The following is a 26594-nucleotide window of genomic DNA, read 5'->3' as shown; positions in this document are numbered from 1 at the left end:
TGTATTCATTGGAGCTTGACAGCAGGGGCACCGTGTGCGATCCTCCTCCTCCTCAGTCTCATCCTACAATTCAAGAGTGCACCAGAATAAGAAGAAGAAAAAAAAAACCTAAGAGGGATGTCTGCACAGTGAATTTGAGAAGCAAAACCTTACTGGCACAAAGAGGATTTTAGAATGGGAAAACTGGAGTTTTGTTGATCACTCACAGCTGCAAGTGGAGTCTGTGTTCTTGTTATTGTTTTTTTTTTCTCATCACAATGTGTGAGGGATGGATGTGGGTCGGAACCCAGTTTATTTTCGTTACGGATACGAGGACCGGCAAGTTAACAGCATGAATTACCAAGGGCAGAACAACTGATATCAATGTTAAATTTGACTCTGGAGGGAGGACCATGGCGAAAAGGAAGGGACTGTTATTTTCACTGCTGTACTTTATAGCAGAGTTTCGGCTTACTTCACAGCAGGTCCTAAGAATTGGTAAGTGGCAAGATTTTTGAAATGCTGTACTTATTTACTATATTGCACAATTTCACTTTTTTTTTTAAAACCTTCAACAATATGATTAAAAATCCAATCGTTTGGGATTTAAAACCGACTATCTGTCTTTGGATATAAAGTGTAAAAAAAAAAAGAGATCAGTGACTGTGGCATGATCATAAGGTATTACTTGTAATCTCTCACAGTATCTCTGGAGCATGAACTGTTGCATGTAAATATTATATTTAATTAAAGTCAGTCAGGATAATATATGCAGAGATTAAACATACGGATGTCATGCAAGAATATCTCTCTGTGCTCAGATATTGTCTGTAAGTTAATTGAAGCAGGATAACATTTAACTCCTGGCAATATCAATTTGAATTTAGAATAAGTCACTGTGTGTTCAGTGTGCTTATTCAATCACAAGCTAATACTGAGTGTCACTGAATTAGAAATGATGTCCTGTAGAAACTTTCCCTGTTGTCGTGATGTCCCTACACTTTCCTTTTAAGGCTCATGACTGGATTCTTTCTTCACAAGGGAGGAACTGAGGACAGAGTGCTGGGTCGTCCACATGAAACAGCTCTATTGGTTTTCATCAAAATCATGTTAATCCACTTTGGTTGGCTGATGCCCGAGTCTTTATCTCTGTTCCTCCATGTTGGCGGTGCAGGGTAGAGACAGATGAGTGATTCGGTTAGAACACCGCTGAATCTTATTGCATGTGTACTTGGAATGAAATATGTCTTTGTGTGAAGGGTGTATAGGGCTAAAGAAAAAGTGGGGGCAGTGAAACTTTTTTAAATGTGAATTCTATTCCGCCTAATTCACTCAAAAGTAGTTAAGTCTTGGTGCATATTTATGTTGACACTTTATTAAATCTGTGAATAAGGATCTGAGTCTAAAGTTGTCTGTGAAGCCTCCGAGAGTTGACGAGAACTGTGCTTTCAACTTTAATCTGCACTTGTAATTAGACAAACAAAGCGCCAACTATCCCCCTTTGATTTCTGATGCAACTTTTGTAACAATGAGATGCTGCTCGGTAGAAAATTAAAGCTGTCTGCTTCTCTCCCACTTGTTATCCAATATTCCTATCATGGTAAGAAGATTGCATCACAAAAATGCCTTTTTCAATTTAGGCCCCGGGACTCTGCTCCGTTCAATCCTCAGGGCAACTCTGTTTTTCATCTAAAACTTCATCTACTTCTAAAGAATTCAACAATCAGGCTATAGTGGCATTGCCTAACTTTATAGACTAATAGGCCAGCGCCGCCTCCCCGTCCTGACAGTCCCGATCCGTGCTCTATGTTGTTAATCTCTCTAAATCATCTATCACTCTCCAAGGCCACCTAATCTTTGTCATTCTCTTCATGACCCGCACACATCCTAATCTCTCCCATATGGTGTGTGGCTTGGTTAAATTAACATTTCTCCGTCTTGGCAAGTGTTGGCATCAGATTGTGGCCGGCTTCCCCTCTTTTCACTGGGTTGGTAATAATGGTAAATCTTCTCCCCAAAGCCCTTAAACAACTAATACTAATCTTCTTTATGCAGAAAGTCTCTTCCTCAAATATGGTACTTAGGCAGCATCCAAATCTCATCACTTGGGAGGCACACAGCAGCAGCTTGTGGCCTGGCCTCCACTCTGTTTGGCTGTTTGTTCAATTCCTGTTTCCTCTTGCTTGCATGCTTTATTCATTTATGCTGTCTGATTTGTTTATTTATGACTCGACCCACATTAGGTGTAAGACATAATTTAGGGTCATAGCTACAATCAGCTAAAGAATAATCATCAGAGGTAATCATCACATCATCATCATCACGTTTTATGAATAAGGCAGATTTGATGGTTTTAAGTCTAAATGTTTTGGTGGTGGGTCACAAGCAGCTATGCTAAAAACAGAGAAACCTCAGTGCTCCACATCAAACGAAGATAGTAGACTGGTTAGGACCCCCTCATTCATTCACAGTCTGGCATCGGCCCAGGTTGGAGTGGAGCTGGTGGTGTTGTCGAGGTGGGGGGGTCTCACTGGAAGCAGGCCCAGGATGGGGAGAGGGGAGAAAGCAAAACACTACGTCATTGTGTTCCTCTGCCTCAAAAGACTTCCCTTCATGTGATAATGGCACAGATTCCCATAATCACAGATTACAATCAGGATCCCAATATCTGTTTCTTAATGTTAACCTGACTTAAAGGTTTCTGGATTTGAAAAGGACCGGCCAGCTGCCTAAACAGAAACACTTTCTGTTTGATCTCAGCTCTGAAGACAGGAACAGAAGTCTATTTAAAGCATAGCCTGAAGGTTTATCAGCGTATGCCTGCAGCATGAGCACAATCTTTTGTTTTTGTGACCTCCTAGCATGCATCGCCCCACAGCATTGTCTGACCTATAAACGATAGGATGGAAGCTCAGTGATCCTGAAAATTATATTTGCAAGTAATAAATGGAAGCCAAAGCATTAATATAAATTCTTTATAAATTAAATTTTTTATAAAGCCAAAGCAAATAGAAAAATTTAAACGCTGTGTAAAAAAGACAGAGACATGAGACACATGCCTTTCCTTGCAAAAGATGCTAGACTTTAATATTTAGGATTTCATGATTTATTAGTAATAGACTTTCTTTTTGATAATTACACATAGATGATTGCATTATGAAACAGTACACGAGGCAGTACTGCTAATTAAAGGGTCTCAAGACGAACCAGTCAAGTGATTTCTTTAACTTTTATAATTTTTTAACTGTGCCTCGAGAGTCAAAACTTGTAATTAATTAAGTTTAGACTATCACAGACTTTTTCTCTATTTGTTCATGTGCTTGCTAATAGCATATTGATGAATGCAGTGCCATCTGTAATCAGACAGTGTGACAGTCGCTCATTTTATCTGCATTGGCATCAAAAACAAATCCAAATGACAGTGTTGGCTTGTCCTTTGAAATGTAAAAGAGCAGAGTATAAAGATGTACTGAGCCAAACTCCCATGAGCCCTTTGTGAGTTAGACACACAACACGAGGAGACGGGGCTGCTGAACAGCTTGATTCTGGTCAGGAGTGTTTACACCAGAAGGTGTCGTGTCACAAATGCCAGATAGGATCCGTTTCCTTTGTGAAGGATTCTAATCTCATGGAGGATGTGATATGTTCAGATTTAAATGAACTCCATGTAAAAGTGGAGGCGCGTGAGGAGATAAAGGTTTCAATCTTTCAAAGATAAAATAATCATCAAAAGCATTGTTTTTTTGTTTTTTTTTTAATTAAAGCTAGATAGAAATAAGCCAATTAAACATTATTATCTTAGCACTCTTCATGGCTAATGAATGACATGAAATGAAAGTAGAGGAACACCAAAGATGTGTGGTCTATCAGAGACTACGGACAAGTTAGCGCGCTATATCTAAAATGTTCTTTACCGCCCTCTGGTAATATATTAATGCTCCAACAACGATAAAAACTCCACTGTTCCAGGACTGTGATAAGTCTATACAATTATTCCTTTTGGACTGATTCAACTGAATAAATGGCCTTTTAGTGCGCACTCTGCATATTCTTTCAAATTACACATGATGACCAAAGACTTCCCAGTGCTACAGCTAGCAAGCAAGTCTAACCTAAAAATCAAATAGCTTTAATTTAATTGGTTAACAATAACAAAGATGAGCTGCACTCCTCCCCAGAGAACTCCCACTTTCTCTTCCTGCATCATTTCTTTTTTACAATTTATGTTCTGATGAAGTGGCTTTTGCATTTCCAGCTGAATACTTTCAAAATCTAGTTTACTTTTGTTGGTTTCTCAATAGTTTCCTGTGCCAGCTTTAACTATCAAAGTCAAAAGATGCATTGTACTAATCACAGCTTGTTGAAAGGAGCTGAGGAATCATTGACAGGTGCTCTAGACATCAACATGACTCATTCTCATGGACTTGAGTTCTTGAAGCCCAGAGTAGAAAATGATTCTTTTTGTCTATGATATGTGAGCCGTGTTTTGTAAGGACTTTAAACTAACTCTGACGAACTAACGTACTCTGATTTCCTGCCTGACTTTCAGCCACATGGATTTATAAGGTGATATTTAACCAAGTTTCCGAAAAGAAGATAAAAACTGAGTATGATGATTGCTGCTTCACTCCAGATGTCTGGACGGGTGATGATGATCATGGGGATGATAATAACAGAGTTTTAGCACTCTGGTGTGCTATAACCAAGCTAACAGATGGATCTGTGATTTCTGGACACAGTGTATAACTACCTACGGCACAGTAACAATGACTTTTATCTGCTGATATTTGAAATAAAGAGCTCAGCTACTAGTAATAGAGTCAATATTTTACAGTGGTGTTGAGCGGATGTGGGCCAGCTCCGATTGCTTGGACCAGAACTCTTAATGTTGAATTTCAGACAAACTGCCTTTACCCTGAATCCCCCCGTGTCGCTGTGTGCATGAAAACCAGAAAACCCATTTCACTTTAAACAGAAGTTTAAGATCTAATCTCAGGTGGAAATGAGAGGAGAGATTAATCTGTTTTCATTCTGTGGGATGTGAATTTCCACCAAGCTTCAAGAGAGGAAATGAATAAGTGAACAGTGCAATGAAATAGTTATATTTGTCTTTTGCTGACAATAAAATGTGTGTAAATAGTTTATATACCTCATTTCAGACATTAAAGCTTCAAACCAACTACATGTGTTGTCACACTCATCCCAGATGTGTTGTGAGGCTGCTAATAGGTCGCTTTTTATTTATGACTTGAGCTCAGAGCCCTTTTGTAAGAATGAGGTGACAGTGTTTTCATGCTGGAGGAGACGGTAAATTAAAAAGACGGTGCTGTAGTAGCATATCTATTCATTATTAAAAGCTACTGATACATGTTGCATTTTAATGCACGCTTTACACCATTTAAGGGAGTTGCAAAAAGTGCCTCAGGTGAAGCTGTTTTCCTTTATTTGCTTTTTTTATTTGCCATGTACTCTGTGAATACACACAGCACATATTCTGGCTGCTTTAGATTCTTATTATGCGCATAATCAGAGGTCATCTCCAAAACGTTTTTTTGGAGAAAAAAAAAATGCAAAAGCAGCAGCTGTATTCCCTTTTCACACAAACTGGACTATGTATATCCACAGTGTGTAGAAAACTAAATCACTTATTGGAATTGATGCTGTGGTGCTGATTCTTTTGTTGTAGAATTCTAAATGGAGCCTGTGACATTTACTTTGCACAAACATCATTTATTTATTTTCCTGTTCATACCGAAACAACTCAAAGCTAAAAAAGGTGACAGCACAGACTCTGAATATTGACTACACATTGTGAGCAAATGGAGGAGAAGGTTATTGTTTTTTTGGCCTGAGAATGAAATTCAAGCGGACAGAATTAAGAACATTAACAGGCCCTAGCAGCTGCTCACTGAGGCTTGGTGACCATAATTAGGATTGGCACTTTCAAGCATGCTTTTAGTGACCAGGGAGTCCAGACAAGGCTCTCTCAGTTTGGGGTTTGAGGCTAAGCTACAGCAAAGAAAAAGGTCATTCACAATCAAGGTCTCAAGGGGAGCTTTTTAAAGGCCCTTTCTCCTCTCAAATCAATCACAATTTCACAGGCAATTCTTCAAAGAGTGCTACAGAGAGCTGTGACCTATTGCCATCTGTAGCCTCCGTGCTGAAGTCAGGTCGTTTGCAAACTACGGCAGAACAGAAATGGCATACTTGTGTTTGTGTTTCGGGGGTTAATGTAACTGTTGCTCAGCAATTCTGAAGTACCTTCCATTAGCCTTTGTTTGTTTAAAGACTAAATGATGTGTATGTGGATAACTTGAAAACAGAGTATTATGAACGTGTTTAAGGACAAACAAACTGAATTACCCTCATTGTTAAGAAGCGGACCTGTTCCTGCCTGAATGTCAATGAAGTGAGAACAGACATTGAAGCCTGAATATGTTATTTCAGAAACCCTATCACTGAAGGCCCACATGTATTGATAATCTACATTTGAAAGGTTTAGATGGAATTGATGTGCAAGGGCATTTTCAGCAGGGAAAAGGACACAGTCTCCCTCAAATCTGTCCACTCTGTATGAAGGTGGTGACAGTCCAGTGGCAGGCCACAGTCTTTCTGGACGTAATCCCAATGTTTTTAAAGCTGCTCTTTATGTAACTGAAACATTATTTTTATTACACTCGTGTGTGGCTGCAGTAATAGAAATATCCACTTTGTCAGACATGGCATGCCATATTTCAGGAGTGATGAGGGCTTGGATTAAGAGTCGGTGGGTTTTCAGAATGATCTTCTCAACTCTGGAACAATGGCGGCCTGTGGCACACACACAGCGGGTCGGAGTAATCGTGTTAAACAGAAATGTTGTTGTGACAGTTGTGGTCTAAGCTCATTGTGAAAGCAGTGGTCAGTGTATGTTGCCTTGTCCTCCGGGGGGAGCTGTTAAGCTGCAGTGTCAGACAGACTGTAACTTCTGAGTGGTCTTTTAAGGAGCTGAAAAGGCAGCAGAGAGCAAGATCTATTACAAATCTTCAAATGTAGAATCATACGTTTCATTATTATATGACTCAAGGGACTGTAAAGATGTGATCATCAATTCCCTGCTTCTCTTTAAAAAGTAGAAACACAGAGCATTGCATGTTATAGCTTCTCATGAACTTATAAGAGGACGAACTATGCCAATATAAATCATTGGCATGTAAGGCAAAACTTAACCTGCTTCCCCCATACCTGTGCACTTTTAATCATTTGAAAAACATTGGAAGCTACAATCTTCACTCTGCAGAACTTAGACTTGTTATTTGTCCCTTAGTCGTCTTGAAATGGGGAAAATGAGTTTCAGGCACGCTGCTCCTGCTGTTTGGAATCTGCTGCAGAAGGATTTGGGTCTGGGGGAGCTGGTCTCTAAATCTTCTCTAAACTAGACAGGAGGTTTTTGAGGAAGGTGCATCAGGTTGTAGATACTTTGTCTGATGACCTACTGCTGTGACCCAGGATTTGTTTGACTTGTGTTTTGTAATTATCTTGAGTTCATGTCTGTAACTGTTCAAATGAGCTGCTGTTTATTTTTGTTCCCTAAGAGATGAGGCTGTCCTGGTTAAATCAAAATAACATTTACCTTTTTGTAAACTGAATATCTTTGGATTTTCTTGAAATTGTAGATTTTGGCTCTGGAGAATATGGTGTTCAAATAATTTAACAACATCACTTAATGCTTTTGAAAGTCTTATCCACTGCAGCACTGAATGTAAGAGACACAGGAGTATCACATCTCCAAAACGCTCTTTTAGAATACACCTGACTTCTGTTTTGTATTTCAGTGTATCACTGGAGAGACAGACGTGACTGACGATTAGGGTTTAGAAAAATGAAAAATGTGAAGCCTTACAACAATTACATTGTGTGACAGTATGAATCCTGTGCTGCACTTTTAAGTGTACGAGTCTCCTTTTCTTCTTGTGAAATATGATGAAGCACCTTCTCTATAAACAGTGACACCTCAGAGGTTTGCTTTGCTCTTTGCTGGAGGTTTTTTTATGTCTTAAAGGAGCTCAGGGTTTCACTAACTGGTTTAAAAAAGTGCTAGACAAGCACTTCTTAGTATTGTTCTACATAGATGTCCTGGTGAAGGAAACCTCCACATCTTCAGCCTCATAAACATGCCGGTAGAAAGGCAGTCAAAAATAAAAATGTGAGGGAGACTTGTAGATGTAGGCATTTCATAGCAGGAGTGTTTTGGCAGCCTGAGCAGAAACACATCCTCTTCAACCTCTTTAAAGTAAATGACATCATGAACTTGACTATGTGATGCTATCAATCACAAGCAGTATCATCGAAGCTGAATTTTGTCTTGAGCAGCAAATTTAGAGGACTGCAAACCTGACTGTATGAGGTGAACAGGTACATCTACTAAAACTTAGTGACATACTGTAGAAGGAGAGGGCTGACTGATAAGGGTCATGGATGCTGTTTTGTCTGTCGTGCACTGGAAGTGTGGCATGACTTCCAAACCAGATCATCAAACTCACTCCTGTAATATTTGTCATCCAGGTACTTTACTAGCATTATGTGGTAGATGCAAATATAAAACAGGGCACATTCTTCAACCATCAGATCAGTCTTAGTAATCTTCAAACTTTTAAAACAACTCCTATGATGGAGGTGAAGAAAAGTCACAGGATGGAACACTTTTCTGCTACTCCCTCCAGCTGCTTTTTTCTCACTGCCATGTTTCTTTTCTTCCTGCAGGGGGCATCTTTGAAACGCTTGAGAATGAGCCCATTAGTGTTGAAGAACTGGCCTTTAAATTTGCTGTGACCAACATAAACAGGAACCGGACCTTAATGCCAAACACCACATTAACCTACGACATCCAGAGAATAAACCTATTTGACAGTTTTGAGGCCTCCAGAAGAGGTAAGAACAATGACATGATGAAGAGCTTTGTGAGTTTAAGATTTGATGAAAACGGATTTGAAGATGTTTTTTTCTCTCTCTCTCTCTCCACTATCTGATTCATTCAGCCTGCGACCAGTTGGCTTTGGGTGTGGGAGCTGTATTCGGCCCCTCTCACAGCTCTTCTGTCAGTGCGGTCCAGTCTATTTGTAATGCCCTGGAAGTCCCTCACATCCAGACCCGCTGGAAACACCCCTCAGTGGACAACAAAGACAGCTTCTACATCAACCTCTATCCTGAATACACGTCCATCAGCCGAGCTGTGCTGGACATCGTGCAGTACTACAAATGGAAGACGGTCACTGTCGTCTATGAGGATGCAACTGGTGAGTGGAGATGAGAGCTGATGACAGGAGACATATGGTCCTAAATCCAGAGGGAGAGCCAGTAATGAAAGCAGCAGCAATGCATAAAGAGACATCAGCAGCGTATGTCAGCAGCAGTGATTAAAACACACACTGTCACATTATATGCAATATTTAAACTGGCTGACATATGAGTGTGGGACATGTGTGGTTGAGGAGTAGGGTACAGATGTCTGTGTGATACATTAAAAACACATGGAGATGTGGATCTTGAATGCAAAGCTTAAAGTGCGGTTAAAGTGTAAGTTTGTGTAGGAGGTTTGAAGTTAAGATGTGTTGTGAACGCTTTAGTTGCAGCGTTTGAATTATTTGGCCTCAGTGGTATTAAGTATTGCCTTGAAATTTAATCGTTTTAACCTAAAAAAACGTTAAGCTCATTTATTTGTAAATGTGTCCAGAAAGCTCAAAGAAGGAATAATGAAGAAAGAGTTGGTCCACATGTTGTGTGGAACGAGGGCATCACTTTGTCCCTTGTAAGGTTAAGCATTTACAGTCATCTCAGTAGTTCAGTACTCTCATTGTATTTCTCTCTTCTTGCTGCTGTCTGCCGTGATGAGGGCTTGTAAACCAACCCAAAATCCTCCACTAGCTTGCAGAAACTTTATGGGCACATATCTCCAGTCAATTTGTTATTAGCAGGATAATCTTCTCTGCTCTGGTCTCATTATAATGATGTGTGCTTACAGGGCTAATAAACGATGTGATACAAGACTGCCTGTTGTCTGTCTACGCTGGTTTCACCTTGTGCTGAAAGTGCATGTGATTGAGCATCAAACTAGTATTTCTATGATGTGCAAGTTTAACACCACATATCTCGCTTTGCAGGTTATTGCCATCTTTTGTGTCAAAGTTCTTCTAGACATTACTTTCCTGGTTACGGCTGACATGGTGCATGTAACGCTAGCTGAGTCAAATTACTGTAGCACAACAACGTGTGGACAGGTGTGCGAATAGTGAAACAGTACTTGAGTACTCGTAGCCATCCCTAATTCTTTGTAGTTACAATGTTGGGGTTTCAAAATACAGACTTGATCCTCCGATCAAAATGTGACAGCGTGTCCTTAAAGTGTTTGAGCTTCCCTTAACAATGAAACACATGAGAGCTCTGATACTTATAGTTTGCAGGTGGTTTCTATTGTAACGCTCACTGAACAGTGCTGGAACACAAAGTTCACCTGCCACAAGAATTAAAGACATTAAACATCATCACAGTGAACTTTTCATACTGCAGCCCAGTGTCAGAGAACACCTCAATGACACGCTTCAAATAAAAGCAAACCTCAACTTGAGGTGATATGGTTAGATCAGCTTGCTTATCAATACCTGCTGCAGCCTGTCACAGCTTCTCCACCAATACAAACAAAGCACACAAACTATCATCCAAGATGCAGCAAGTTGACATTTACTGGCAGTCAATTATAAAGTTTAAGAAATATACTGTAGGTTCATACATGTGTTGATAACCATGTGCAACAAACCTGCTGTCCAAACTTTATAGCACTAAACTGTAAAGAAATACCTAAACAGGGGAATTAGCTGAGGAAAAGCTTCTTCTTCTACACTGTGTCCCCCACATGAAGTCCTCTCAGCACGATGCCTGCAGTCAAAGCAGCACCTGGTTTAATGTTCAGATGGTCATAGTGTTAATTCAGTCTAATCTCCTTGTTCGTTGATATTTTATTGGCAGGATGTAGCAGACATTACTCAGCTTGCTGTTCATTAGTCCTGTACAAGATGTTTTATAATTGTACTGCTGAGCTCTCTGCATCTAGTTGCTGTCCCTGTATTTTTCTGACCCATAAAAAAACATCAACCACTAACTAGCTGTCTTATTATTGCTAACCAACCACTGTCATAATTATTATTTTATTTATTCTTTATTTCGAACAATTAAAAATCGATGAAAATGAATAAACAAATGGAAAAAAAATTAAAATCTGTATAAAAAAAAAATAATAATTAAAAAAGCCAATTTCAATATAATACACATTTGACTCGTTCGATTCATGATGTGTAGCTAGGAGTACTCCATACAACTTTGTACAATTATCTCAAAGCAAAAGTATTTGCATACATATTACAAATGAGTATGAATGAGTTATTCGCTTCAAAACACCAAAAATCACCTGCAAACCTCGAACGAGGTAAATTTTCCTCAAGGACAGGTAGCCTACTCTGTTTCATCAGTAGTCTGAGCGCAAACTACATTTCAAACAAATTTGAACGTTTTATTTTGAAAGACATAAAAGAAGTTGAAATATATTGCAATGTCCGCAATTTAGTTTCTCGAATTTAGTTTCTTTGTGTTGTAGTTCCTTGCAATGGCCACTGGAGGGCAGTTTTGAGTAATAATTGGATTGAAATAGATATCAAAACACGATTAAACTTAAGTTTGGAGTATAACGGATATGGAACTGGTGGCGAAATCATCCAATGTTGTATCCAGGTTCATAATTTCAAAGAAATTGTGATTTAATGTTCCTTCTTTGTGGATGTTAAATGTTGGCAAGCCAGCCTCTCAAAGGTATGTCTTTGAGAGAGTATCGCTAACAAAATGTTTGTCCCCCAAACTAACCAAAAATAATTCTGAAATGGCGTTTGCTGCCCTCTGGCGGTCACAGTGCTGCTTTAACGACTTAGTCAAGTTAGCGTCAGACAGTAGTGTAGGGTCTAAAGTATGATATCACTTCCGGTGATCTTTTTCAAAACACAATAACTTTGCTGAAAGTATGGAAAAGGTACAAAATGTATACTAAATTATTTTTCACTAATAATTTTCACTGGCGGCCACTGAAGTGAACTGCAAAATGTAATATGTCGAATTGGCGTCAGCATACAAAACAAGCTAACTTGTTAGTAAAAACATGTTAACCATATCCATTTACTGCCCCCTAATGGTCACAGTCGGACGTTGACTCAAAAAATATGCTAACATTTCCGTTCAACCCTTTACAAGCCTTGTTTTGTACCTTTTGCACTATTTAGAATTTATTACTGTAAACATTGTTTATCTTATTTGACCTTATTTTATTTTATCTTATTTTGGTTGTATTGCACCGTGGGACGGAGACAAACGCAATGAAATTGACAATAAAGTTGACTTTGACTTTGACTTTGACAAAGTAGCCTACAGTTACCAAACATGAGCGAATGATAGTGTTGAATTGTTGTGTGGATATGTGGATTCTACCTTTCACAGTATCCTTTAGAGTTAGCTTTTAGAAAAGTTGTTCTTCAGGTAATTGAGACCCATTGAAGGTGAGCTTTCTTGTGCAGCTAAAGTTGGTTCATATCCTTAATATTTACAGTCTACGCTCATATCATAGACTGTGTGGTTCATATTCACCGGTGTTTATCATCCAAGCCTTCTCTCATCATTTTGATGTTTTGTGCTAAATGACTGTCAACAGTAGGCTGCTAGCCTTCTGGATGAAAATGGAGCAACTTCAGATAAAACAGACAATTTCCTCAATGCTTTTTTACAGTATTATGATGTTTTTTTTAATGCTTACATAAAATAGATTGTTTATGCCAGTCTCTAATCCTGCTCAACTGATATTTATCAGAGAAGATTGTTCTCTATGTTATAGTTTGACAATATTGAAATCTTGTCACATAGGGAGGGTGTTGAGTAAATGTAAAGTATGAGAGCTGTAATATCTAAAGTAGGCTATTTGTTTGTGGACTCACTGTGCTTTATTTCTTTAGAAAAGCAATCTCAAAAGCTGTCAGACGATAAGAAAATTAAAAACCGTGACAGCACAACACTCAAGTAGGCCTACATTAAAAAACTGAGTGTTTCATAAATAGGCAAATTACTTAAATTCCCAATCTTTATATACTTAATTTCTACTGTTTGAATTTGTGATTGTTGAGTCTTATGATTGTTGTCTTGTCTTTTAATTTAAGGACTTATCCGTTTGCAAGAACTGATCAAAGCTCCATCCAGATACAGCATCAAAATCAAGATCCGTCAGCTGCCAATAGGAAGTAAAGATGCCCGTCCTCTGTTGAAAGAGATGAAGAAGGGAAAGGAGTTCTATGTCATCTTTGACTGCTCTTATCAAACATCCGCTGATGTTCTCAAGCAGGTAAATAACTTCTACCTGCACGAAGCGGGGTCATTTGTGCTTAGAGTTTAGCTGTTAGAAATGTAGGCTATTTAGAGCTTTGATGGACTCTGTGTTATTTTCACATTGCTCAACCATGCACTAAACAACATTTACAAAAACTGCCTTTTAACCACGAGCAGAACCAGACTGTTGAACAGCCACCTGCTGAACTGTGTTGGGCCTCAAACGTGGGATAGAGGGAGATGCAGAAGGAAAGAAGTAATGTGTCATTTGCAAGAGTTTATGGGTAAAATATGGTCGGGTGGCTTTGAAGGACAGAAAATATTGTTTGTGCTGTCTGGAGCAAATGGTGCGAGTGTTGATGGTGAAGAGAAATGTGTGAACCACTCTTCCATTTCTCATCCTGTTTAGATCCTGTCCATGGGGATGATGACTGAATATTACCACTTCTTTTTCACCACACTGGTAAGAGACATGTTGTGAAGTGACGTCTGGATTTTTTACATCTCCAGAATGCATGAAGGTTTCTTAATGTAAAATATGTGCACAGGGTGTTGAATCTTGATGTTTCTTCTTGAAAGTAATTTATAGAAGATATGTAAGCTAGGAACATGCAGCATACTGTTCAGTTGTCTTAATGAAGAGTCCTTTCATCCAATGCAGGCTTAGTGTGTTCACCTAGAGACTCTATTAGGAAAAGATTATGCAGATTAACTCAAACATCTGTGGCTTGTTTTATAATAAGATATCTGGATGATTTCTGTGCCCTTGGCATGATTCCATGGTATTATACTGCCTATTGCCTCAGCAATTCAGGACTGATGAGGATGTGTGTTCTTGTACAGGACCTGTTTGCCCTCGACCTGGAGCCGTACCGCTACAGCGGGGTCAACATGACGGGCTTCAGACTGCTCAACATAGACAGCCCTCAGGTGGCCTCGGTGGTGGAGAGGTGGGCCATGGAGCGACTGCAGGCTCCCTCCAAACCTGAGACTGGAATGATGGAGGGAATGATGACAGTGAGTTAACGTTTACCTGCTTTCACACACTGTCAGAAGTTACCAAGCGTGTGCAAGGCTGTGTTCTTCAGTGGGAAACCCTCCAATGCGTTCAATACTAAGCTGAACAAAATCAGTGAAGAGCAAGTCGGCTGAGAAGGGTTGGCTCGAGCTGAAGACAATTAGTTTGCAAGGAACTGATTGTTCAAAACTTTATTCTGTATTGATTATCGGCCTGGTTACTTCAGATATCTTGTTTGATTTTCCTTATTTGATAATCCTATACATTTTACAATTTTTAGATTAATTTAAAAAGAAAAAGAGTAAACCTTATTTCTCAAGCATCTCCCACTCAGAGGGAATAAGACATATAACATGAATGTGACATGTTATTCACATATTGCCTCAACTGTAGCTCACTTTGGCAGCTTATTGTAAGTTTCATGAATATTTCTTCCATAGATCTGTAGTTTTTGAGTATGCTTTGAGAAAACATACAGAACTGTGTACATAAAGAGTCTAGATGTGTTAAGGTCATGATGCGATTACAGCTGATGGACGGCTTTGTTTCTTTTTCAGACGGAGGCGTCTCTGATGTACGACGCCGTCTACATGGTGGCTGCTGCCTCACAACGCGCCTCACAGATCACCGTCAGCTCCCTACAGTGTCACCGACACAAACCCTGGCGCTTTGGATCACGCTTCATGACCATGCTCAAAGACGTGAGTGTTGTTTATCAACGTGTGAGATCCATCCATCCATCCCTTTCTCAGCCTTTATCTTGTTTCCTCGGCTGCAGGAGCAGAAACAATAGAGTAAGGAGATCAGATGTGATGAATGAGGAGTATGTGCATTGAATTTGAAATAATTTCACCCAGGAGATAGGGACTGACGTCATGTGCTGGTTGGAGCTGTCTTAGATTAGTGAGTTGTCAGAAGGCTACTGGAAAAAAAAAAAAAAGAAGCTGTCCGCTGAGAGACGCAGCTTTCCATGAGCAGGTTAAGAGCAGAGTGTATCAGATAATAAAGAACTCCTTTTAAAAAACGTTTCTGCTCCGAATTTCACTCCAGATCCTCGTCGTCTAAGTTTAAAGATGGCACAGTAAGCATCCTGTAGTGTAGATCTTTGGTAATTGAAAAAGAAAAAGCTATTAAAGTGTGGATGAACTATTGATCTGACAGCAGACAGAACAGGAACACAGTGAGACTGAAGCACATTTAAAAGCAGACACTGCTATTTAGAAAAACATGCTGTCTGCCTGGCAGAAATAATCCAAGTTTAACAGAGAAGCAGACTCTCAGCTCTGATGCGATATGTTCTTGTGGATCCTGTTGGCTCTCATGTTTAATCACAGTCTTTAAAGTAGACGTTTCTTATTATGAGTCCAGACAGAATATACAGCGTGAGAAGATCAATGTTTCATCTGGAAAGCTGCAGCAGATGTTTTCTATGCTTAGACCTGTCATCAACAGTTTTTACACACTGAGGTGTCAAATACAAGCTTCACCATTCACTGGTGAATATCAGTGTGTTCTTCCATCTTCTATCACCTACTCAACATGATGTCCAATATCATTCAAAGCATCCATTCATTATTCACAACACACTGAAATGATTCCACTCTTTTGACCCATTTACAACAAAGCAGATGTACTTTGCACTGCTAGTCTTCATTTTCTCCATGTTTTCAGACGGCTTTTCGATTGCCACAAAAGGCTCAGAACACAGTCAGGCAGAATTCAGAGACAAAACTATTGTCTATGCTTAAACTAGGCTTAAATGCAGACTTTTTGTGATCCTGAACGTCTCGTCGGAGGTGTTCATTTTGATCTTGTTGTCCAGCAGAGGAGGAATTTGTCTGCTGCTAGAGAGATTTTTGTGAGAGCAGAGAGGTGTGTTGGTTTTGTTGAATCTCTGTAAGGTGAAGAACTGACTGTAAAGAAAGCAGGGAGAGCCTGGCTGATAAAAAAATCAATTCAAAATGAAAAAGAACTATGGTATGATTGACAACTGAAGCAAGATACAAAATGTAAGTTAATATGGTTAGATCGTCTAAGAGTGTGTTACAGATGCTGAAGTGTAGCTCAGCCTGCATCCTCCTGTCAGCGAGGAGAGAAGGCGAAATGGCGCTCACTTTCCTCTAGCAATCAATACTGAATCACACAAATAACGCCTAAAGTTACGTTTTCAGGGAAAGTTTAGTTTGAAAGTGGCAGCTTATAAGAATAACTGTTTGATTTGTGTTCTTACCTGTGTTCCTAAACGTTCTAACACTCTTACAGAGCATGTTTGTTTGGAGGGTTTATAGACGCCTGTGGAAAAGGAAATGACTTTTTCTCAGCACGGTGCTGATGGCTTGTCCAGCATGTTCACAGCTATTAGGTGATAGTGATGTGTTTAAATCTCACTCTTATCCTTTGTATCATCTGTGTTCTCCAATCTGAGAACATCCATGTCATCACTGCATGAACAGTAATGACACCAGCGTATGGTTGTGACAGAAACACTTCTGAATGTTGAAGAAGAGACTTAATGACATCAATCTGGACTTTAGGGATCAAGTAGGTCTCACAGATGTTTGCTGTGTGAAGCTTTATAATCAAAGAGCAACTTGACTGAACGTCCCTCGTGACCTTCTATAGATTGTATTAAACTCCTGTCACAGGCTGAACACACACGGACACAACGTTTTAATCTCTAATGTTTGTGTGTTACAATGTCCCAGTGAGTAATATAACTCGCTCTTTGTTTAGAGAGCCTGTATGACATTGACTTTCTGTTTAACGTGCTCTCTTGGTTTGTGTCACTTAAAACGGACCACAAAGTCATTTAGAAGACAAGTACAGCCATGGCTTTATTTCCCAAATGCAACAAACACAATAACAGTTTATTACAGTCACACTTACTCACAGTAATCCACAGGCCCTGTTGTGATCACATTCACTCAACTACACTTTCTTCCATTGCAAAACAACCGACTGTCTGCTATTCTTATTAAATGGCAGGTGACACACACACACATATATATATATATATATATATATATATATATATATATATATATATGTGTGTGTGTGTGTGTTATAAATAGTAATGCAGTAGTGGTTTAAGTCTTAGATTAATCGTCTCCCAAAGAAGGTTTAATATAAAAGACATCTGTCCCTTTAACTATATGTTCATTACTGGACAAAATGTTAGAAATCATGAAATGCCATGGGCAGGTCATTGGCAAATCCACAGTCGGAATATTTATTTGTAGATATGTCATCAGCACATAAAAAGTGAGACTGCTCAGCTTCCTCTGTCAGCCTACAATTGAGATGCAGCTCATTTCTCCGAGCCCTCTGTAATAGAGATTTAACCTGAATGTTATTCAGCTGAGCTCACTTCATTATCAACTGCATTCAAATATCCCTGAGCTCTGCTGCCCACCCGCTGCTGTCTAGTCACACAGAGGTCGTGCCTGCCTGCTCCGTTTACATCACCGTCGACCATGTTGCATACCAAGAGACGCTCCATAGTGCCACTGAGGATCCAGCCAATGCAAAAATGTCCATTAAGATGCATTAGCCTTTGTCAGTGTTCTTTGCGTAATGTAGCACTCATCACTTATTCATTCATAAAGAAGTGTTCTCATTTTTCCAGACTTCTGCTTCACTTTGCATCATGTACATGACAACAAAAACTGAGGGGGTTCATTGTGCTTTTTGTCTTCTGCCCTCGCTCTGCTTACAGGCACAATGGAACGGCTTGACGGGACAAATAATAATAAACAAGACAGACGGCCTGCGGAAAGAATTTGATTTAGATGTCATCAGCCTCAAGGAAGACGGCTTGGAGAAGGTGATCTTTCTGACTTGTGCTTATACTGTCAGTCCAGCCTGCTGTAAACATCCACTCAGACCTGAAGAGAGTAGATGAGCAGGGTGCTGCACCTCACTGCAAACTTTGTTTTATAATGTTGCAGTTAGACACATTTTCTGCTGCAACATGATTTAGTATTTATAACTCTGGTGAGCTCTTATTGTTCTGACGTATAGTTGTTGTAAATAATTTCATCTGTCATTTTAAAGCTCAAACTTTTGGAGATGTTCCTTTCATCACATTGAGAACAAGGCTGCTCTCAGTTTTGGCTGATGACAGCCAGGCCTGTTAGCTGTTAATGACACATCTCTGCACTACAAAGAAATTCAGCAGAAGTTCAATCATATGTTTTCATTTTTTTTATGTTTGTTTTTAGTTCAGGGCTCTGTGATTAAAATGGTTTCTCTCTATTATTTCTGCAAGACCATCGCAGGCAACAACCGCCTGAATAAAGTGTGGAAAAAGGTCTGTACTTTAGCTGCCCTGGCAGACTAAAGAACATTTTGACCCCGTTCATTTGATTCCCCTCTGTGATGTCTCCCTGTTGTCTAAAAAAAAAGTTCAGCTTTAGATACTGATGGAAAGACATGTTGAACATTTCTCGACGGGACATAGCCTCTCAAGTTTAAACAGTGATTGTGTTTCGTGTTCTTTTCCTTTCTCCCCTCCCACACACTCTCATCTCTGTTAGTGCTCACTTGTGATTTTTCTGCTTCCTACAATGTTTTCTGTTTCCCTTCTTTGCATTCATAAGCTTGTGAAGGTGACTCATGAAACTACGGCTCTGTGACCTCGTGCAGTGTGGTTATGTTGATATTTTGTTTTCTACAGATTGGCGTGTGGAATTCCCAAACAGGCCTTAATTTGACTGAAACCAACAAGGACTCATCCACTAATGTGACTGACTCAATGGCCAACAGGACCCTTATTGTCACTACTATTCTGGTAATAATGTTAAAAACAAACAAACATTTGAAGTATTTAATCAGAAATGTCATATCAAACTAACAAAGTCTATAAATGTGCCTTGTTTCAGGAAAATCCTTATGTCATGTATAAGAAGTCTGACAAGCCTCTGTATGGAAATGATCGCTTTGAGGGCTACTGTCTGGACCTGCTCAAAGAGCTGTCTAACATTTTGGGCTTCTCCTACGAGGTAAAGCTGGTGTCTGATGGCAAATATGGAGCTCAGAATGACAAAGGGGAGTGGAATGGCATGGTGCGAGAACTCATTGACCATGTGAGTACTGATCAAATATAGAACTGAGAGAATATCCAAATTGTGACTAGCTTCATCTGTCTTTGAATCTGGCTTTTACTTGATGTTTTTTTTTTTGTTCTGTTCCAGGTGGCTGACCTCGCCGTGGCCCCTCTCACGATCACATATGTGAGGGAAAAGGTGATTGATTTCTCCAAGCCCTTCATGACTCTGGGGATCAGCATCCTCTACCACAAACCCAACGGCACAAATCCGGGAGTCTTCTCCTTCCTCAATCCACTTTCTCCTGATATCTGGATGTATGTGCTGCTTGCATGCCTGGGGGTCAGCTGTGTGCTGTTTGTTATTGCCAGGTAAACTACAAATTAGCACTGTTTCATTTCAGAGAATGTGCATGTGTTGCCATACAAAACCTGATGAAATAGGACCCTTAGAAGAAAGAGGGCAGTCACTACAAATTAAACCAGTTTCCAGGTGTAGATTGGGCGTAGTTTTTTACATACTTGTCTTTTTTAACTTAGCTTACAACTCATTTTATTAGAGCTCTGGTGTGCATATTTTAACAAAAAAAAATCCTTACAGTGCACAATCAACCTATACATGTTTGGCGTTCAATGTGTCTGAATGTTTGTATTCTTTACCATCAGGTTCACTCCCTATGAGTGGTACAACCCTCACCCCTGCAACCCGGACTCAGATGTGGTTGAAAACAACTTCACTTTAATAAACAGTGTCTGGTTTGGAGTTGGAGCCCTTATGCAGCAAGGTATTCTTAAAGCAATGACATCTGTATTCTGTATTTATGCTGTTTTCACACCTGGCAGAGGTTGTCCCTTTGTAGATCCCCTTCAGTTGCCACCCTCGTTCAAAAACAGAAACTGTTGTGTCGAGGCAAAAATAAAAAAATGGTAATTGTGAATTCTGTCTCTTATGTGTTTGAAAATGTTTTGATGTTTCCTGTGTTGTTGTCTTAAAGGATCTGAACTGATGCCTAAGGCCCTGTCTACAAGGATAGTTGGTGGAATATGGTGGTTCTTTACTCTGATCATAATCTCCTCATACACTGCCAACTTGGCTGCCTTTCTGACTGTGGAGAGGATGGACTCACCAATCGACTCTGCCGATGACTTGGCCAAGCAAACCAAAATAGAGTACGGCGCTGTAAGAGACGGCTCCACCATGACTTTTTTTAAGGTAACCTTCTTTCCACTGTATGGATAATGGAAAAGTAACCACACTTACTTTTACTGTACTGGATGCAAGAATGAGTCCTACTTTTATATTTTCACGAGGCGGATATGTGTTGCCTTTATCAGTCGTCAGTCCTTCTAGGTTCATGCTGTGTTAAGTGTAATGCCTCTGGAGAAAATGATGTTGAAAAAAAAGAAAGGGGTTTAACGTTTAATATCTTAGCAACATCCTCATCCATACAGCTGAACACAACCTGCATTTTTTTAAAATAATTATCAGAATGTATTGTTTATCCTGAAGCACAGCAGCCGGTCTGAATGTGCAAAGAAGATTGAATAAACGTCTCTGCCATCTCCTGACATGCATCAGGATGATTGTTTCAGTCAGCAGTGTCCAAACACTGTTTCATTTGAAATATTGGAAAGAGTCAACTGTAGGACCTGAGTTTGCCAATGTATCAACTTTATCTTCTCTGTGAAATCCTGTGTATTATTTTTGCTTTTACGAACATCAACATTCATTGTTTTTTAACTACCATCAATTTCGATTGTCTTTTAACAGAAATCTAAGATTTCAACTTATGAAAAAATGTGGGCGTTCATGAGCAGCAGGAAAAACACAGCTCTGGTGAAAAACAACCGCGAGGGGATTCAGAGAGTTCTAACCACGGACTATGCTCTTCTGATGGAGTCAACCAGCATCGAGTACATCAGCCAGCGTAACTGCAACCTCACACAGATTGGAGGCTTGATAGATTCAAAGGGCTATGGTGTAGGAACCCCGATTGGTAAGAGAGACAAACCACACATTAAGAATGATATCAAATGCTTTCTTTGTAAGTTTCTTCCAAACAACAAAGTTATGTCATGGTGATGATGATTTTGATCCTCCTGCAGGCTCCCCCTACAGAGACAAAATCACCATCGCCATCTTGCAGCTCCAGGAGGAGGGGAAGCTGCACATGATGAAGGAGAAATGGTGGAGAGGCAATGGCTGCCCAGAGGAGGACAGCAAAGAGGCCAGTGCTTTGGGTGTGGAGAACATAGGAGGAATCTTTATTGTGCTGGCAGCTGGGCTGGTCCTCTCAGTTTTCGTGGCAATTGGAGAGTTTATTTACAAATCCAGAAAAAACTTGGACATTGAGGAGGTTAGTGTTGGTCAGTGTGAATGGCATAACAAGTATTAACCCGCTGGGGAACTCAGAAGAAGACTCATGAACCTACTACACATTGCTTTGTCACAGTTGTCTTCAGAGGACGATTTTAATCAGTGGGCCAACAAAAGTTTCTGAATGTGTTGAACTGCATTGTTACAATCAAAAAAGAAATACTTTTGCAGCGTTTAGAATTTTCAGTAGTTTTGATGTAGAGCAAATGATGATTTAAGTCTTACATGGACGCAAACCTTTTAACCCCTTTTTACAATGACAGATGGCTGTTGACTTCTGACATCACGACACTTGACCATCTTGGCCTTTTTTTTTGTTTTGTTTTATTTTTTTTGCAAAAAGCTGTTTCATTGTAACTTTGTTTAGTGTGAAGAAAAATGTCATTGTCATGCCAATATATTGTGGGTATGTGGTGGTAAGTGGTTACTTTTTGAGACTTGTCTTCAACAACTGCAGTATTTGAAAGGTTTCTGTCATAAAATGTTTGTTGTTTTCATATTTACACAGAAACTTTCAGAGAACAACTTATTTTGTATGTACTCATGTATTTTGAAAATCTTGGTTTATTCAATACAATTGTTTCCAATTCGTTTATGAATGAGTCCTCCCTCAAGATTTGATCTTTTGACACTCAGGCCATCAGTTGCTATCTATAATTTTTTTCTTGGCTTTTTGTATGATATTAAGTTCACAATCATGTATGCATTATTTTTGTCATGTTGAAATCTTATCAGGATGACTACAGTTATTTGAGAACATTACATCCTTTAACCTTTTGTTCCTCGTCCCTTTGTTTTTATTTGCTCCCGTACTTTTACGCACAGCCTTTTACTATAATGAAAGCAGACAGTGTCCCTCAGCCTATTATTTAATCTGAGACACTTTTGAATTACATACAGAAGATCTGAGATTTTGCAAATCGACTTCTCTTTCAAATTGTTTGTCCCATTTTTCAAACTTGATTGATGTGATACTTTTCAGTTCTTTTCAATCATGATTTTTTTGGGGAAGCTCTGTTTTCAGAGAAGAAGGGTTATGCTTAAAGTAACCTCAGGTTTGCTTGCTTTTGCTGTCCTGCAGTCCAGAAAACATACTTCTTCCAAACCACACTCTTAATCACCAAGGTCTTATTTTTAGTAAACACAGAAGGTATTTGCATTGTTAAGTTCTTCAGACTAACCCTTTTACTGTGCATTTATAAATCACTTTGAACACCGTCATTCATCTTTGGTGTCAAGAAAGGCATCCATTTAATGACATTTAAAGCTTTGGAGCAGTTGAAATAGTGACATTTCTTTCAGATTCAGTGTCAAAGTGAGATGTCATCTAAGTCATCACATTTGTTTTTGACCAAGGCCACAACCTGAGCTTTAGCCTTTTGACTTCCTGGATCACTCTTCTCTTGCCTGCTTTCAACTCTGATGGAGCTCAGATTCACCTAATTTAGGCTTGTAAATAACATCCAACCCTGAACCTGATCCTGAACCTGAACCTGAACCTGATCCTCATTGGGTAGTGGATTGAAACACATATTAAACACGTTTGGTTCAAAGTGTGCAGGCCCTGTCATACAGATTAGAAAGTCCTATACAAGTAATGAGATTCTTCTTTCTCTAAATCTGACAGGTTCTACTAAGCTTTGCATGTTTTGTCTCTGCATTATAGGATTTTAATCACAAACAGGATGAAGTGCCAGAACTCCAGGTTAGGTATATTCCTCTGACTACTGAGAGAAGGATTCATGAGCAACATGTACAATATACATATATATTTTTAAAAAAGTGTATTTGTCCAAAGACACATCATCACTACCTACAGCAATTAGTAAACGGAGAAGGTGATCGGAAATAGGATTTTGAAGTGATTAGGTCACATAAACAGCATTGCTTCAAAAGTATGCCCTGCCTTTTAAAAAGCTCATCTTCGTACAGTTATTAATCATGTTTGGTCTGTTGCTGTCTAGAGATGTCCAAGTTATTGAAATAGTATGGCATGCTCATAAGACAAATTCAAAATCAAACAATCAATTGGAGTAATACTGAGAAGTGAATGATGTTTTCAAATCCATCAGTTGTTTGCTTTTGATCAGACAATTTTTCAGTGTTGTCTTTTCGTCTTTAAATTCCACTTTGCTTCTACATTTTTGATACGTGCATTTTTTTTACAGTTGACTTCTTGTGGTTCTTTGGAGAACAGTAAGGAGGATCTGTCTTCACCGAGTAAAATCAAAGCAAAGGGAAGCAGAGTTTTTTCCTTTGCAAAACATCCCTTACAAAAACAGGTAGTTTACTTTCAATTCAATTCGATTTGTTCCATATAGATTTATTAATAAAGATGATTATCAATTCCTTGATGACACTGATATTCACTGTTAAGTTGGTACTATTACTATGAATCAGCAACAGAGGATTTTTTTGTTAATTCTGAACATTAGATATTTTTATTGTCCAGCTGTCATTTATAATGTAGACAACAATTTTTCTCTGTCAACACCGGCTTGGATCAAATGCATAAATAACCTTCAGCATGGGACTGTTTTGGCGGATGATGGCTTGCTTCAAACTTTTGGTATTTTTTCTGCACAAATAAGCTAAAAAAACGTATTGCCCCAATTCTGAATCTGACTCTCACAACATCCAAGTTAATTAAAAAACAATGTTCTTGGCAGAACTGCATGCATTATTTTTCTTTTCCAGTTGGCTTTTGACGCTGATCATTTTTGACGTTTTACTCATGATTGGCTAAGGAGTGCTTCTCTTTTTCACAGCTCTTGTCATGATAGGCTTCCTGTGAGTTCCATGTCACAAATGTAACACAGTGAAGACTGTTAAAACAAAAAGAAAAGTGTGAATTTAATCTGTCACTGTGCAACCATCTGTTTGTTAATCTGAGGGCTGCAGTGCATGATGCTAGCTAGCTGGCTTCGACATGTACCCGGGTCTCTCTCATTTCACTGAGAGATTACAGTATTATGTTCCTCATTTATATAATCCTGTCAATAGGATACAGCCCCTTTCTCCGCACTTCCCCCAAAAAGAACTTCAGAGTTACTGCAACATGTAATCAGTTAGGATACAGTAGCTCAGCAGCTTATAAATTCCATGTCATGTTGCAAAGGTCATGGACCGTATGCTTATCATTACACGAGTAGTGTCTTTCTCTAGGATTTTAACCCCTGCAACAACAAAAAATGCAATAATAAATGGACGTCTGCTGCTCTCAGGAGTCCATGACAGAGATGCAAAATGTGCATTCTTGCAATATAAAAGCTATCTTTGAGGAAACTGACAATACATCCCATAAATTTGGTGTTTACTGAGAGGGAAGCTAAACTTATATTGTGAGTTAGGATATAATGTTTGATGTTCAAAATCATGGGACACACATATGTCTAAAAATACAATGTAACATTTGTATTTGTGGCATTGAAAGAATCTATTAGTGTAAAAAAAAAAAAAAAAGCCGGACAGCCACATTGAATAGTGTTTGTCAAATGTATTGGCATATTCTCGTCTTTAGCCAAATTGGCAAGACAGCTTACTTCCAGATGTTTTAATTTAAAAACATTGTCCTTGTTTTTCCCCTTGCCTCCTGTTTTTTTAATCCTTTTTATCTAAATACTGTGGAGTATGTCTGTCAATGGATAATGAGAGGATATGTGAATAGTGGGTAAAAGGGACATATGTAAACCCATGCATGTCAAAACTAAAAGAATATAATAGCATTTTTTTAAGGGCACTTTTATTTGCAACATGGTGTAAACAGAAAATGTTTCAGAGAGAGGGAAATGGCAGAAATCAGAGTGACAGATCATCCAGTGTTTTTTCTAAAATGGAAATATAGGCTCTGACACAGAAGATATATGAAGACAGATACAGAGTTCAAGAGGGCTTTGCATTAATCTCACGTTGTAATGACAGTTTAAGGTTTTGGTATTATGATGAATTCCAGGATTGGGTTTAAACTGCTTTCATTTTGTTTGCTGGTCTTTAATCTTCTAACCCTGCGTTCTTAATCAGAACTCAGAGCAGGTTTTTAATCTCGCATGAATGAGGCCGCGGATTATGGGCCCCTGACCTTGCCATGCTGCACAGCTGCTTCCTCCTCAAATCAAGTTTCCTTCCCTGTGTAGCTTGCAAGAGGATAATCTTACTTTACATGCTACAATGTGCCAAAATCCAAACTTTGCATAAAACCCTCCCCACAAAACTTCAGAAATAATACTAATTTAAGTCCAATTCAGAGATCTGTACACATTCACTGGCCATTTATTTATCATTTAAAATGATATGCTGCATGGGCGCCAGTGCCCTAGTGGTAAGATCGAGCGCCCCCTGTACAAAGGAAACAGATCTTTAAAGCGGACAGCCCTTGTTCAGATCCAATCTGTGGCTCCTTTCCCGCATGTCAATCCCCACTCTCTCTCTCTCTTTTTATGATTTATGACTCACTGTCTTGCCTCTCTAATAAATGCATAAAAAACCCCAGATAAAATGCAGGTTTGAGACTAACTTACTCTTCATTTCATTCATAGGAGAAAGGTGATATGTGTGGGTCTTGTTCAGTAATGAGCAGCCTCTCCTTTGTGCCTAATCTGCAGCATAACAAATCAATCTGTAAATTACAAATCAACTCTTTTCCTTGAGGTTTATGCTTTAAAAAAAAAAAAAAGCAGTCTCTCAGGCTACAAAGATAGTTTGGTTTAAATAACATTCCCACTAAGTTAAGAAATCTAAAGCTTTACAGTTGCTGTTTTTTTTAAACATTTTTTACATTATTTTATTAC

At 39.1% G+C, this 26594-nt stretch overlaps 1 protein-coding gene across 2 annotated transcripts; it reads left to right on the top strand.

Moving 5' to 3' along the window:
* Nucleotides 1-45: 45 nt before the first annotated feature.
* LOC109993374 (glutamate receptor ionotropic, kainate 1) lies at nt 46-22584 on the top strand. Of its 2 annotated transcripts, XM_065960014.1 has the most exons (16): nt 46-477; nt 8722-8889; nt 8997-9254; nt 13203-13384; nt 13778-13831; nt 14212-14385; nt 14944-15087; nt 18102-18209; nt 18654-18695; nt 19062-19175; nt 19267-19470; nt 19579-19802; nt 20097-20215; nt 20426-20643; nt 21202-21427; nt 21537-22584. In XM_065960014.1, exons 1-16 carry the CDS (start codon nt 393-395, stop codon nt 21824-21826), a joined length of 2610 nt encoding a protein of 869 aa, XP_065816086.1. In that variant the 5' UTR covers nt 46-392; the 3' UTR covers nt 21827-22584. The 2 variants fall into 2 exon arrangements, with proteins under 2 accessions (XP_065816086.1, XP_020501981.1); XM_020646325.3 differs by lacking the exon at nt 18654-18695.
* Nucleotides 22585-26594: the final 4010 nt, after the last annotated feature.

The sequence above is a fragment of the Labrus bergylta genome, chromosome 11, assembly GCF_963930695.1.
Source record: "Labrus bergylta chromosome 11, fLabBer1.1, whole genome shotgun sequence".
In the NCBI taxonomy this organism is placed as follows: Eukaryota; Metazoa; Chordata; class Actinopteri; order Labriformes; family Labridae; genus Labrus; species Labrus bergylta.
This window is presented reverse-complemented; position numbering and strand designations above follow the sequence as displayed.

Bases quoted from the DNA above. Each gene is read 5' to 3' on its own strand.
- LOC109993374 (XM_065960014.1), top strand. From the start codon at position 393: ATGGCGAAAAGGAAGGGACTGTTATTTTCACTGCTGTACTTTATAGCA. The intron at 19,176-19,266 runs GTAATAATGTTA...GCCTTGTTTCAG, and splicing joins TTATTGTCACTACTATTCTG to GAAAATCCTTATGTCATGTA. The intron at 20,216-20,425 runs GTATTCTTAAAG...GTTGTCTTAAAG, and splicing joins TGGAGCCCTTATGCAGCAAG to GATCTGAACTGATGCCTAAG.